General features: G+C 34.9%; 1 protein-coding gene across 1 annotated transcript in view; it reads left to right on the forward strand.

The window, feature by feature from the left end:
- Nucleotides 1–14,729, forward strand: part of SHOC1 (shortage in chiasmata 1) — a 48,306-nt gene that overhangs the window by 13,793 nt on the left and 19,784 nt on the right. The window contains exons 9-15 of the mRNA XM_077171429.1: nucleotides 962–1,069; nucleotides 4,444–4,573; nucleotides 5,396–5,490; nucleotides 6,474–6,716; nucleotides 7,842–8,288; nucleotides 10,623–10,748; nucleotides 12,166–12,342. Of these exons, the coding sequence (XP_077027544.1) occupies nucleotides 962–1,069; nucleotides 4,444–4,573; nucleotides 5,396–5,490; nucleotides 6,474–6,716; nucleotides 7,842–8,288; nucleotides 10,623–10,748; nucleotides 12,166–12,342 (1,326 nt within the window). The remainder of the gene's footprint in view (nucleotides 1–961; nucleotides 1,070–4,443; nucleotides 4,574–5,395; nucleotides 5,491–6,473; nucleotides 6,717–7,841; nucleotides 8,289–10,622; nucleotides 10,749–12,165; nucleotides 12,343–14,729) is intronic.

Raw genomic sequence — 14,729 nt, forward strand, 5'->3', positions numbered from 1 at the left:
CTCTAATATGTTTTTAAGTTTACTTTCAGAGTCATCTCTAAGAAGATTATATGCAGAACAGTCATACTATAAAAAATGCTTTTGTTGCATTGTAATTGCAAACACAAAAGCAGACTTCTGGGGGAAAATGGTTAAATATTTCCATAACAGGATTATTCTCAATGACAGTAATAGTTTCTTGAAAGGAATTTTTTAAAAATTACTGAATGCTTTTAGACTACTGATAAATATAACTTTGATGACAGTTGTTGGCTAATGGATTGATTTGTATGACAGTATTTTGTTTAGTTAAAAGAAAAAGGCATTGCCTGAGGGTTGGGCTTTTTTAAAGTCAAAACAAATAATTTTCCACATTTTTGGTGGACAGGAAGCAGCTCAAAGAAGGAGGCTTAATGCATCTGAAGATGGAGGATGTGTGCTGAATTCTGTGTCTCATAGGACAACAGTTTGAAGTAAACCAGTCTCTAACTGAAGACAGAAACAATACTTTTATCCACTTTTAAAAGTGGATATTTGACTGAAACAGTTTCATGTGCACTCCCTGATATATTTAGTATGTGTCATGTTTGAAGCTGAGATTGCAGAGATTTGAGGATTCCGTACATAAAAGTCAACCTATTGTGGGTGGTTTTGTTTTAGTCCTTTTTTGGTAGCAAAAGGATCTACAGACACATACTCCTAGTAAATTATATTTAGGCTACTTAGTTGTTCTGGAAATCATTGTAGTCATAAGATCTTGGGATAATTCAGATAGTGACTGTACAATATTGGGGAGGGATTTTTTTGTCACTTAAGGGACAAGACTGAGCACTGCTCTAGTCAGTTAAAGCATCTGGAGCTACCAAGCAGGATTAATTTTTCATAACAATATATCATGGAGGTTCTATAAAAGGACTGAAAGGTCTGACTGGAAAAATTAATAAATGGTTCATATATGGCACCTTTTAAAATCTGTTTTCAGATCTCAAAGGAGAAATTACATGCAAAGTAGAAATATCCAAGTACGGGGCCATTCCACAAGAGGTTTGCTCCAGTATTAGCACAAGTATGTTGGAATTCGGGAAGTCAGGTAGGAAGATCTGTATTAATCAAGGGGGGATATTTAAGATAAATTTTTCAAGTAGTTTCTCTAATATTCTATTTTTGGGAGAACATGTACCACATAGGTAAGAAGATTCCCTTTGTGTAATCTATTCTTTTGTACCCACACCATAAGGAGGTAGAAGTGAAATGCTCCTTTGTAGAGCTTTGCAGTCTAAACACAAGCAACTTTACAATTCCTTCATGTTGCTTTTGGCTGTAAGCAATGTCTATAACTTTTGCACTTTATTAGATTTTTAGATCTTTTTATATCTAGCAACTCATCTACTGAGAGCGGGTAGATGAAAGTTAAGGCAGATTGATTAAAATTGTGGAGTCAAAGAGCACAGTTTAAAGTTTGTTAAAGTCTGATATAAATGCTTTCAAAAGAGGGTGGTGGAGAACAATTCAGGTAGCAGTGCTGTGTTTATAAATTCTAGAGACTGAAAACTCCTGTGCAGATATCCTGTTTTGCAAATGGTTCAGTAATTATGTGTGATTGGGAAATAAAGCCAGAACTGTTTTCTACAGAAATTAACTCCACCTGTTAAGTATGTGCTAATGTGCATTGAATCTTTTCTTCTCCTGCACTAGAATCAGGGAATGCACAATATGTGTCCACCTTTATTATGTTGAAAACCCAAGTCATGGTGTTTACACCATTGACCAGTGCTGAGTAGCTTTGGTGTCTTACTGCTCAACCTAGTCATCCAACCTTATTTAAAGTTTTTTTGGGTTCCAGGTGTAACCTTTCAAAATAATGTACAGTCTTTGCCAGCGCTACTATATTCACAGCTAAATTCTGGCTGACTAAGCAAGGCAGGAAAATGGCTGTGCTGGTGACATTTTTCACCTTTCGTTTAATGTAGAAGAGCCTGCACAAAAAGCAACATTTACAAATAAATGTGATCTGAGCATGATGATACATGTAAATCTCATCCTCATGTATATCCTATCTATGAAAAGATCTATCCATTGTTGAGTGGACAGTAGCAGTATTATCCATCAGTGCTTGTTTACTTGATAGTTTTCCATACAGGAGTTATTGAAATACTCAAGAAATGTTGAGTTTTCTCCAGACCAAGACCTTTCTTATCGTCCTAGTTTCAACAAGTTTTAAATTTAGCTGATAGTTGTCCCCTGCAGGCCAATAGTACTAGTAGTACCATGCTTTAGATACTATATTGTAGTGGAATTTTGGTTGGAACAATCATATCGTTCAAAGTGTCTGATATAAAAGCTCAATGCAAACACACCAAGTACCATCAAGATAAAGTTAAGCCTGTTTTAGATCTGGGGATTATTGTCTAGCGTGATAAACTGTAATCTGTGTGTAGTCAGCTCTCTGACTGCTCTTTACTTCTAAAGCTTACAAGCAGGAGGGGCTTAAGTGTGGTAGATCTGACTCTTGCCCTGTATGTAGTACAAAAAAATTGACTGTGATCTTCTCTTGGGTATTGTCCATTCTTCTGCAGTAGATGAGTGATCAGGCCATCTTGAATTGTCTTTTAAAAAAAGTGGCTGCGTTAGTCTTTATTACCAGTTGCTCTCTTAGGTCTGGTTTACCTAATTCTGTTTACCTAATTTACCTAATTCTGGTTTACCAGAATTCTATTGTTAGGCCACAATCAGCTTCCATCCCTCTCTCTCTCTCTCTCTCTTTTTTTTTTCTTTTTTTTTTTTCCTTTTTTTCTTTTTTTTTTTTTAGGATGGACTCAGGTCTGTAGGCTAGAGACCTACAAATGTGTGCAAGCATAGGTAGCTAGAAGACTCTCAGGTATCTCAGCTGAAACCTGACACCCAATACAGAAACTTCTGCTATCAAGCAGTCTTCTTCTAATTAATTTTGCTCTTTATGAGTTACCAGAAGTGAAATATGTTTGCTTGAATTCAGTGAAGAAGCAGTTATAAGACTGAGCATTCTTTCTCTAGTCACTGAGTTTGTTTAAAAAAGGCATTGAGAGACAGGATAGTTCTCTGAGTCAGCAATGTTCTGAGAAGGGAATGTTACTTGGAGTGTAGGCAGAGTTTAACTAATGTAGCTGATAAAGAATTCCAGTCTCAAAGGCATAAATAACTAGACAAGAACAAATATGAATAGTATTGCTCAAAGAGAAAGAAGAGTTCTTTTTAGATACAGCAGGTATTTTTGCTGTCCTGAGACCAGCTTCTGGCCTGTTCAAAGTAAAGAACTAAAATTGTTGCTCCTCACAAAAACTGGTTTGTGAGCTGAAGTTCACAGTATGAGTTCATTGAACCTTTTTTGTTCTAAGTGGAAAAGAAGTTATACTGACTGGAAGTGTGTTGTTTTATTTTGTACCCACTTTATTTCTTACATTTTTTCCCCATTTTTCTGATATGTTTGTGTCCTCTGGCTTTCTATCACTGTCCCTTACTCTTCCTGCCTAACAATCAGCTTGTTAGGTCCTTCAAGGAGAAGCTGTGAACAGCTGGACAGGTGACTGATTCATAGGCTTCTTTGCGTCAATTGTCCAGGCAATGTGGGTATGATGATTGCATCTACTTGCTGCCTGGTGGAATGAACATTATAAGTGTTTTTCCTTGTGGAGGCACTGATTTATTCACAATTTTTCTGCCTTAGTTATCACAGAACATGGAACAACTATGGTTTTTGTGGTTTCTACTTTTGGGTTGGTAGAATGCTGGAGAGACTAACACCAGGTCAATCATGTGAACCACCAAAATCAATGAAGTCGCAAATTTGTAATAAGACTTGAATAAAACCCAGTAATCATTAATATGTCCACATTTAATATAATTGGGAGGAAGAAAAAAAAGAATGTTCAAAATTACTTGTAGCGGACTTTTAACATGCCAGGTTTATTGTATACTGCTTAAAAAAAAAAAAACAACTAAAAACAAAAACTGGTGTTGTAATTCATTTTAGTGATCTCCCTAGAAATTTAAATGAGAACTAATTCTGCTTGAAAGAGTATTTTTTTTCATTAAAATCCTGACTGCTTTTGAAGTTCCTGAGGCTTTTCTTACAGCAACCACAATATTGCCTATAGTCTCTCTCCCACTTAATTAACTTCATTTATGGATAAATATCAAAATCTCAGCTGTGTTACCTGATGATTTAATTATAAAAATAATCTTATCTGTGAAGCGTATGTACCCAGAACTACATCAAGGAATGTGATCTACAATTGTTTCCCCAAACTGTCTGGAAATTATATGTGTGTGGCATATAGCTTATTGAATTGTCCCATGAAAATATTATTTCTTTTAATCCAGAACTTCACTTGTGTAAGATTCATAAGCATGTATATTTCATTCACAAGTAGCTTTGTGATTTTGATTTTTATTTTTGTTTTGGCTGGGGCTTTATGCAATTTCCAGCTGAATATATTCCATATTTGAAAGATGAAATGGAAGTGCCTTTAACTCCTCCATGCAGACAACAAAGATCATGGGTTAATTTTCTGTGCAGAGGACTTCAAGAAGAACCTAGTTCTCTCTCTGGTAACAGGTAATGAAACCTTGGTAGTGACAAATTCTGTCATGAATCCTCAAAATTAATGAAAAAATAGCTTTGCTGTATTTATGAATTGGTACTTACATTCTTTGAGCTGCAAATATATTGTATTTTGTGTGAAAGAGTGATGGAATGCACAGTCCATATGTGTGGTTTTCTAGAGGTGTCTGAAAAAGGAAAGGAAGTTGCTTCTGTAGTCCTCTTTCTCTGGGAGGATTTTATAGCCTGAAAATCCAGTCTTGTTTTTGCAGTAGGCAACAGTAAATATTTAAAGTATTTAGCAAGTATATGTATGGGCATGTATATGCATGTATTTATGCTTATGGCAAGCACATATATTGCACAAGGATCACTTGCAAAATGTCCAGAAGAGATACAGTAAGAAAGTATTGTCTGTTTCAGGGATACCCTCCAACAATAAATTTCAGGCCTTTTCATGCCAATATAGGATTAGGATTGCTCCCTCTTTTCTTTCTCATCTTATTTGAGACTAGCGTTTCTTGCCTTGCTATCTTTCTAACATATGCAGGAAGAATTTCAATATCCCTTTGGGACGGGAGCCACCGTCTCGACAGAGTTTTCACTCAGTGCTGCTTTACTTCATTACCCAACCTTGATGGCTCCTTCTCTTACTCTTTCCTATTGTCCTCCATATGGGTAGGAAAAAAAAATTCAGGAATGAGTGAATGAATGAATGAACTGAAAATTTAAAGACAAAGTATATCTTTAAAAGTGTATCTATATAAATAAAAATTCAATGCTAAATTTAATGCTCCTAAATTTCATACCTGCACATTTTTTTTATGTTCTTCATAGTATTTTGATTGCAGAGCCTTCTAGGGAATTCTTAGAATCTTTGGTATGGCAATCAGAGAAGTATCGGGATAATATGAGCTCTCTTTTGCTTGTTGGTAAGGATTTCTAATTGATGATCAATTTCTAACTGATGTTTACAAGTTACATGTACATGCAGAAATATAGCAGAAAATACAACGTTATATTACAGAGCACATATTTGAGCCATTGAAGTTTATTCAGTTACTGTAACCCTGTGAAGTTTTTATTATGTGAAGAAGTTAAGAGTATGGCAACACAGAGGTTGATATGCCATGTATCCTTCTATGGAGAAAATGTGAATTAAACAAGAGTTTTATTTTTTTATGACAGTGTTCACTACTATTATATGAAATAAGTTGAAATTTGGTAATCTGTTTAATTCATTCCTGTGTGCTATTTTCCTATAAATAATGTTTCAAAATATGTAGCAACCAATACAGTAGTACTGTTAATGGAAAATAATATTGTAACTTCCCAAGAGTAGAAGAGAAGCGGAATACACAAAACCAAAACAAGCTGCAGGCTATTCATGAAAGTGCCAGAGTATATATTACTACTATTCTTTCATTTCACTTTATTTGCCTTCATTTTACAAGTCTCAGGATTAAGTTCTGTATATTGACTTGTTTTGTTGTCCAATTCATTTGTACTTTGATTTATAATTGAAAATAACATGTGGTATGCTCATTACTGTTTCGGTTAATTTTTTTTTCAGCTAAGGATATGATAATTCTTTGTAACCATGACAATAACCCACAGATAATTAACAAGATAATTTGTAACTTTAGTTATGCAGCTGCACATTATTAGATTTGGAAAAAAAAATTGAAACCCTCACCCCTTTTACTCACAGAACTCAGAAAAGCACACTTCCTCTGATAAAGTTAACCACTTTGCTCTTAAATCTATTGTTGGACACAGAGTTAAAATGGAAGTATGAATAACAGATACATGTAATAGGCCAGGAGTACTTGGGAGCTTTCATTTTGGAAAGGACATTCTGTTTTCATCTTTCTAGTTTATTGATATTATATGTTAATTTCTGGTTCTTTTGTAGAGCATCCAGCTGTTAACCTTGCACATCAGCATCATTCACTGAGAGAGCTGCAGAAAAAACTGCTACTTGAGGTTGAAGCACCAATGCTTGGCTCACTAGAGGAGGGCTGGTGGCTTCATAGGGGTTTAAATCCAGCAGCTGTAGAAATTTTGGAACAATTCAATATGGATGGAAGTAATGCAAACAGTCTGCTTCCAACAGAAGTAGAAACATTCACACAATTTACAACATATCAATTAGAAAGTAAGTATCTTCTTTTTTAAAAAAAGTGATAAAAAGGCAAAGATTGGTACTTAAACAGAGAATCACGCAGGGAGTTACAGATCTCCAAGAACAAAGGAAATTAATTTTTTCTTAAGAACAAAATGTTTTACATTAAAATGAAGGAAGGGCACTACTGCAATTAAGGTGTACTTTCACTAACTTAAAAGAAATTGGAGGAAGAAAGTGTTGAACTACACAAAGTCATTTTTTACTGTTGCTGTGCAGATGAAGAATAGCCTCCACCAGTCATTTTTTAATAAAATAGTTTCATTCAGGATAATTTCTTAAGAAGTAGTAGTTTTGTTTTGGAATATTTTAATAAAGCAGATACTCACATAGTCCTACCTGCACAAGTCAGTGGGGGGAGTATGTTACAGTGAAAACTCCTTGTTTTGTGAGACTGTAGAGGGTTTTTTTATGCAGACTATTTCAAATTTGAACAGCTCATCACTTCAGAATTTTTCATGGACATTTTTGCATTCTTGTAATCAAACTTCAACACAAAAAGCAAAAACTTATTCAGATTTTGTTGTATAGCTATGGCTAGACTGCAAGGCACCAGTTGTGGTTGTAGAACTCCAAGGATTTTCAGTAACATGATATATTGTGAAACACATAGATACTGCCCATGCAGGAACATTTCCAATTAACTGCTTTTTACATTCTTTAATTGTTTAACTACTGTGTTTCAGATGGATGTGAAGCCAGAGTGCAAAAAAGTTGTAGTTCTAGCGAAGCATATCTTCAGATGGAACTGTTTGCGTTCTTCTTTTTTCCCTCTAGGAAACAAAATTTGACAATTTTTCTTCCTAATGAAATGTATTTCATCTCACTTTCTAGAAATCTAACATCAATAAATTCCATGTAGATGGTGAAAACTTCAAACAATAGCCTCGCCTTCTGTATCTTAATACTGTGCATTTTTACTTAGAACTAGTCAGTGCAAGTTTTCTGAAAAGGGATCCTAGTGATCTGAGAAGGCGCAAAGAAGAAGTTTGTAAAAATACCTTCTCTGTAAATCACCCAAAGTCCTTAATTCCAATGAGGAGAAAGAAAAGAAAAAAAATCTGTGTCGCAGCACATAAATTAAATTGTATTTTTTAGGATGGCTCGAGGAGAAGAATTGTGTGACAAACCAAGAGCTGCTTTCTGCTGAAAGACATTCATCAGAGAAAGTAGTTAATCCTGACTTGTCACTGCAGATTCAAAGGCAGAACTTTGCTGTGAGTGCTCTGTTACCTGCCAAAATTCACAGTACAAATACATCTGTGGCAGAGCTTATTGGAGGAAGCATAAGCAAGATTAAGACAGAAGAGGCAATTTTCTTCTTAAACCAAGAAAAGAAAACCCCCAAACCATCTGAATCAGACAGCTGTAAAGATGTGTCTTCTAAACTAGCCAAATCATCCTGTAGTGGAAAGCCTGCATCACTTGCACTTGCTTCTAAATGGGCCAACGATGATTCTGATCTGAACAACTTTATTATGATGAGATCTAAATATACAGTCACCCAAAGAGAGGAAAAATATTATGTAGATAGACCTGAAAAAGGTATGTGAACCAGTTTAATCTGCCATTTTATCCAGATTAAATTCTTCTCCATTTCACCAGTTACAACAGATGCTAGTTCATCCTAGTCAATTATTTGAAGTAAATTGGCAACATTTTTATGGTCTTAAACTGAATTTTTAGCTACATATCTTACCTTTTGTTGTTTTCCCTTAGATATATTAGAGGATTTTGATTGGTTGGTTTACTTGGGATGAGCTGGGGGCGGGGGTGCTTTTTTTTTTTGTTGGAAGTGATATTTCATAAAATAAATATTTGAGTTTATTCCTATTTTGACAAAGTAACTGTAAATGGTACTTAATTCAGGAGATCTCTTCCATCCATATGTTCTAAATTGGATCTCCTGGCCACTTTGAAGAAGTAGTAATCCTCAAATTCATTGTAGTTATCAGATGGCAAATATCAGTACTCACTTCTGTAACCTAGGAAATGAACAGGAATTGTTCATTTGAGCTATTGACGTTGGTGCAAGCCCCATCAATTCATCAAACAATGCACCAGAACAGATATTAGGGAAAACAGAAAATTGTTGGTAGGCCTGTTCTTGTTGATGGCAGTACTTGGAAAAGAATATCAGGTTATGTGCTCAGCATTGAAGAAGTGCAAAATAGCAGAGAGGTAAAAAAAGTAGAAGAACTTTCTTATTTGTTTTGAAAAAGAATTATCTGTGACATAAAGTGGCCGGTAACAGTGGCATACATCCAAATTCACTTTTCAGAATGTAATTATATGTAAAAAAATTTTTGATAAACTTTTTGGATCTTCAAGAGAGAATTTTTACAATAACTTTTATCTGTGTTTTAGTTAAATGTCCTAGCATTAAAAACAAAACAAAACAAAACAGTTGTTACATAAAAGCCTCAGCAATAATTCCTGTAGAGCTGGGATGTTTGTTTAATTGAAAGCTTATGTAATCTTTTGGGAGTAATTATTTTTTTGTAAAATTCATGTGTTTCTGACTGTGTCGAAGATGCATAAAACTTTTCATGGCGTCAGAAAGCAATAATCCAAATTTTAGAAGAGACCGAGGTACCTGAAGTTTTATGCTGCCCTCTAGTGAACCCTGGCCAGCACTGCATCGCCTAACGAGGAATCCAAGCGTATTGAAAGACAAGCTGTCGCATTCTCGAGTAGGCTTGGGAGGGTTTAAGAAGATTCAATGCAGATTAGGATATGTGCACAGGTAGACCACAGTGTGCGGATCAGTTACGCCTGACATGTGGAGAAGCCATTAAAATAGAGGGGTCTGTGATGAGCCACATCGATGTAGAAATGATGTAAAACATAGCATCCTTTTGCAATAAAGAAAAGTTTTTATCAAGGGTCATTCTAACTCTAACTGAAAAGTAGAAAGGCTAGAGGTGCCTGTAAGGCCTCTTTGTTGTTTGACTTATTTTTTTAAAGATATCATTGTGTGTAATGTTTAGAAAATATGCAGGAAGAAAATAGTAGAAACAACTCAGTGATTCAGTTTTGAACCCCAGATATCTTTTCAAAGTAAGGCAAGTTATCTAAGTTAACTAGAATAAAAATTCAGTTTTTCTTTGCCTTCTGTCTCTGTATTATTAGTTTGTTTGCTGAGGGAAGTGGCATTCTTAAGTAGAAAAGTCAATAATATTTATAAGAATATTCAATAAGAACCCCTCGCACAGAAAAATAATCAGAAATAAAGAGAAGAAGCTTTGTGGCCAGAAGTTGAAGCTCATGCATCTGTATGTATCAAGAAGAAGGGAAGGCTACTTAGAAATATTAACAAGTTGCAAAAGATAGCTAGATGAGAGGAGAAAAATTATTTTCAATATGCAATTATTTTTCTCTTTTTTTTTTTTTTCATTTGCAACTTCTGTGTTCTTTCCACATGGCTTAAAGTATCTAAACTTTTCTACTCACATTCACTGATGTATTTTTCATACTTTGAGCTCCTTATGGTCAGCAGCATTTTTCTGTCATGCATGTTTTTTCTCCATATAAAGGCATATGAGGTTTCCTATGGAACTATATTATAGACCAGTAGTACCAGCTCCTTAACTTTCCCAGGTCTGTATTTCTACTCTTAGGAAGAGCAATCTGATAATGCTTAACTTCTTGGGCTGTGAGGGCTGAGAGGGCCTAATCTGCTTTTGCATCTTGTGGATTTTTGTACTGTATAAGCTGAGGAAAACAATAAAGAATTCATAAAGAGAAAATGTATATTTCACAAAAACAACTTCATTTGAAAGGGTTTTTTTGCATGTAGAGTAATTTATAGAGCAGTTTTCTTATTTATTGAGCTGGTTTTGTGATTAGCTAAATATTCACTTGTGGTTTCTTATTTAGTGGTACAGCCTGAAGATCAGCATATGAGTATTCTCAAAGAGGATGATTCTTTTTGTGAGACTGTAAAAACAGAGGAAAATACCCAAGAGAATAAAGACAGTATCACTATCAATATTCAGCCATCAGGTATACACTGTTTTTGGAACTGCTTTACCTTCTCCCAGGTAATAAGTGACAGGACCAGAGGAAATGGCATCAAGCTGCACCAGATGAGATTTAGATTGGAAATTGGGAAAAACTTCTTTATTGGAAAGGTAGTCAGGCATTGGAACTGGCTTCCCAAGGTAGTGGTAGACTCACCATCCCTGGCAGTGTCAAAAAAACCTGAGTATGTGGCGCTTGGGGACATGGGTTAGTGGTGAACATGGGTTAGCAGTTGAGCTCAATGATCTTACTTATTCTATGATTCTATATAGTTTTGCAATAGATTTTTATATAAAATAGTAGTGTTCAGAAAAATACAGAAATTATTAGACTTAGTCTCTTCTCTTTGTGGCTGGAAGTATTACAAGTAGACATATATTTATTTGGCACAGAGATGAGAGCAGGCTATGGAGCTCCATCTTAAGACTAAAGCCAATTGCATGGTAAGAAAAGTAACTGGGACTTAGAGTTATGTCTGATCAAAATTAGCAGACATGAAATCTCTTAATGCCATTTAGTACTTTCCATTTATTATTTTGCACATTTTTGTCTGAGTAAATGGGAAATGGGGATGGAAGAGATAAGTAGTCGTTTTGATAGGAAAGGTCTTTAACACAGTAGAAATCAGCAATGGATTTATCTCAGATATGACTGGGCCTTACCCCTTGAACTCTGGCTGTTGTATGAGGCATTGTATCAAAGAACATAACTGACAACACCTTTCTCATGCAGTAGAAATGGTAGAGGAGAACCTAGAAAATATTTATCCAAGCTATATATATAACCTCAAATTAAAAATATCCAGCCCTAGGAAGTTGTAGGCCTAGCAGAGATTAGTTTGGTTTTCTGAGAAATGCATTCATTTGAGCCATGTGCTTAATAGGATTTTCTTTCACAGAACCAGTGAAAGACTGGAGTAGTCTTTTCATCTGTTCGCATCTGAGATGGGAATCATAGCTTTAAGCTTATTTTTAAATTATTTTTCTAATAAATTTTGAAGCTAAATTCCTTTAATGCAAGAGGAGAGAGAAATTAAAGCATTTCTGTAGTCAAAACAAAAATCAGCATTTTGAAAATGACTGTGATGTAGAAATGGGCTGCTGTAGAACAACTGAATAGTAGAACAATCTTAGTGTAGGTCACAGGAGTAAAAAATTCTAGCTTCTCCTCATGGAGTTTGATCATGTTATCAAATGCAATGTGGTTACCTGCTGTGAGGATGAGCTGATTGCTACACTCAGGAGAGCCTGTGGCAAGTTAACTTTTTTCCATTAATGTTGCAGCTTGCATGAACAAGATAAAGTTGTTAATGTTTTGCTAGGTCTTTTTAATATTCATGTCCAGTAGTGGCATGTGAAGCCAAACTTCATTATTATGTTTTGTTCGTTGTGTTATCCAGAAAGCCAATGCCAGGCATACTGCCTCTTGGAAGAAGCAGCTATTCCTGTACTAAAAGATTTGACACACCTGGGTGTACTTGCTTCTGTTACTTGGAGCTTTGACAGTGTTAAATTTGATCATACAAGGTTTTTCTTGAAACAACAAGAGAAAGTGATATGTGATAATTTTAAACAAGGTATGTCTTTAAAACATCTGTTCTTCTTTGAAACTAATTCAGATTTAATTGGTGAGACAAGGTTCAAGATGTTTTATAAATGAATGGTAAATCTTTTAACAGTTTATCTTATAGAGTTACAACTGATTTCCTCTTTTATTTCAAAAATGTCTCATTGTTCAACATTACATTTATTAACCTGAATATTGCAATACAGAATCATTCTAATTGGATTTCAGTTTAAAAGATTTTACATGTGCTTCAGAAATATATGGCAAAAATATATATATAAACAATAGCAAACAATGTTCTTTTTTTTTACACCTGCATAATGCCAAACACTATGTCCGTGTTAGAAATTAGGAGGAAAAAAAATCCATAATACTTTGGTTTCCTTCTGACTTCATTTCTTTCATATGAGGCATGTGAAAGCCCTATAAAAACAGAAAAATTAGAAGGAAAGTCATCAAAGTTAGTGACCCCAAAGATTTTTGACTGTAAAGAGAGTCAGGAAAACTTCGTAACAAAATAGAGACTGAATTTGAGGAACATTAGGAAGTTACTCGGTATTTTGTGCTATTTTTTGACTTGTACAGCTCATAGTTGAGAACTAGTTGTAAGGATAACATAGTAGGCTGTCTACTACATGCCAGGTTTCTATACTATGTCACAAATTATGCAATAAACTCTTGATGTCTCAATTTCATTACTTTCTGTGTTGAATGTATTTTTCTCAAAGAAAACATTAACAACCATGAAACCACAAATGAGAAGGAAAGCAAAAAGAAACTGTAGCTGGCCCTACAGAATGACAGACTGTGATTTATAGAATTATCATATTAAAATTATCAGCAGCAGTGTTCTTTTAATGTGAAGGAGTTTACAAAAAAGCAAACACCATCTTCACAAACATGAGGGATAAACATGGTATCTATATCTGTATCAGAGAATCACAGAAAGGAAAACATTTGTGAGAAAAGTGTACAGAGAATTACTACTGCTTCTCTGAATCAAGGAAAAGAATATGTCTGCATTTCAATTCAAGATTAATTTAAGAAAACTTACATCCTCTCAAATGCAGTTTACATGCTATAGAAATTGCATTTTTCCTCAACTAAAGCAGCAGAAGAAAGTAAGAACTTTCTTGCTGGAAGGTCCACAGAAGCAAGAGAGAAAATATCCAATTCATTCCTAATGAATATTTCTCTGTCTCTGTACGAGATACAAAAATCTCCCTAGTTATGTACTTCTTTTATTTCCTTCCTGGTTTTAAATAGTTTCACAATATCCAGTCTTATTATTCCACTTTCCTCCAGACTATGCTGATGTATTTGTCCCTTAATCCCTGGGTGAACATAGAAAACAATCACTTACTGTAATGGTAGTGATCTGTTAGCAGATTACTATTCCCCTGCTGGTCTTTTATGCATCAAATATCACCAAGTGCTCCAGTCTTTCATCATAAAATGGTTTCTTACTGTGTTCCCTTGTTTCTAAATGACCTGTATTCCTCACTGAGTTGTTATGGTGATTAGTGTAAAGAGTTGGATATAGTCCTTCACTAACAGAGCTGGACATTGACTTTCTATCTTTTGATGCAGAGCAGTTGCAAGATCTTTCATGCAGTTCCCAGCTAAGTCCTTCTGTATGCTGTGTCCTTAAGTTGATTTTTCCTTCCCAAATGTGTTGCTTGTATTTTTGAATTAAAAGTTATGTTAATCCCAGTACACAGAAGTAGCTACTATTTTACTCCTAGAATGCACCTTCAGCTGTAGTAATTTATTCATTAATTATCTTCCTCAACCTTTTTAAGCAATTTGAAGTATGTGTTTTGTTATTAAGCACACTTACTCTGTAGTTGTGTTTTCAAAAATTTCTGGTTTATGATGATGAACTGCACAATTAACTGTGTGCAATTTTCAAAAATACCTTCTGTCTTCAGACTAGAAATTCCTTCCTCTTCAATCAAGTCCACTAATATATATTCAAAATGGATACACAATATAGAATAGAAAGCCCATAAATTTGTTTGATGTTTTTGGGGCTAAGAAGGAGCAAATGTCATTCAGATTTACCTTCTTGAGGGTGAAGATTCTAATAATGAGATGTTAATTAAGTGCAGAGAATTGCCACACTAAAATCAGTAAAGCAATGTAGTTTTAATGATATGCCCAGGGGACCTTTACCTCCTCCTCCAGCAAGCACCATCTATCTGTACACACCTTTCCAAAACGTTGGCCTGTGTTCCACTTGCCCTGGGTCACATCATCTGGGAGATGTTATGCTATATCTTAAGCTGTTTGGCAAAACCACCAGATCTGAAGGTTAAGCTTTGAAGGTTATCTATGTTCAAGTGTGTTTAATGAAAATGCTTAGATACCAGGATCTTTTAAGCTGACTACATATAT

This window comes from Agelaius phoeniceus, chromosome Z, assembly GCF_051311805.1.
Source record: "Agelaius phoeniceus isolate bAgePho1 chromosome Z, bAgePho1.hap1, whole genome shotgun sequence".
NCBI classification, from domain to species: domain Eukaryota; kingdom Metazoa; phylum Chordata; class Aves; order Passeriformes; family Icteridae; genus Agelaius; species Agelaius phoeniceus.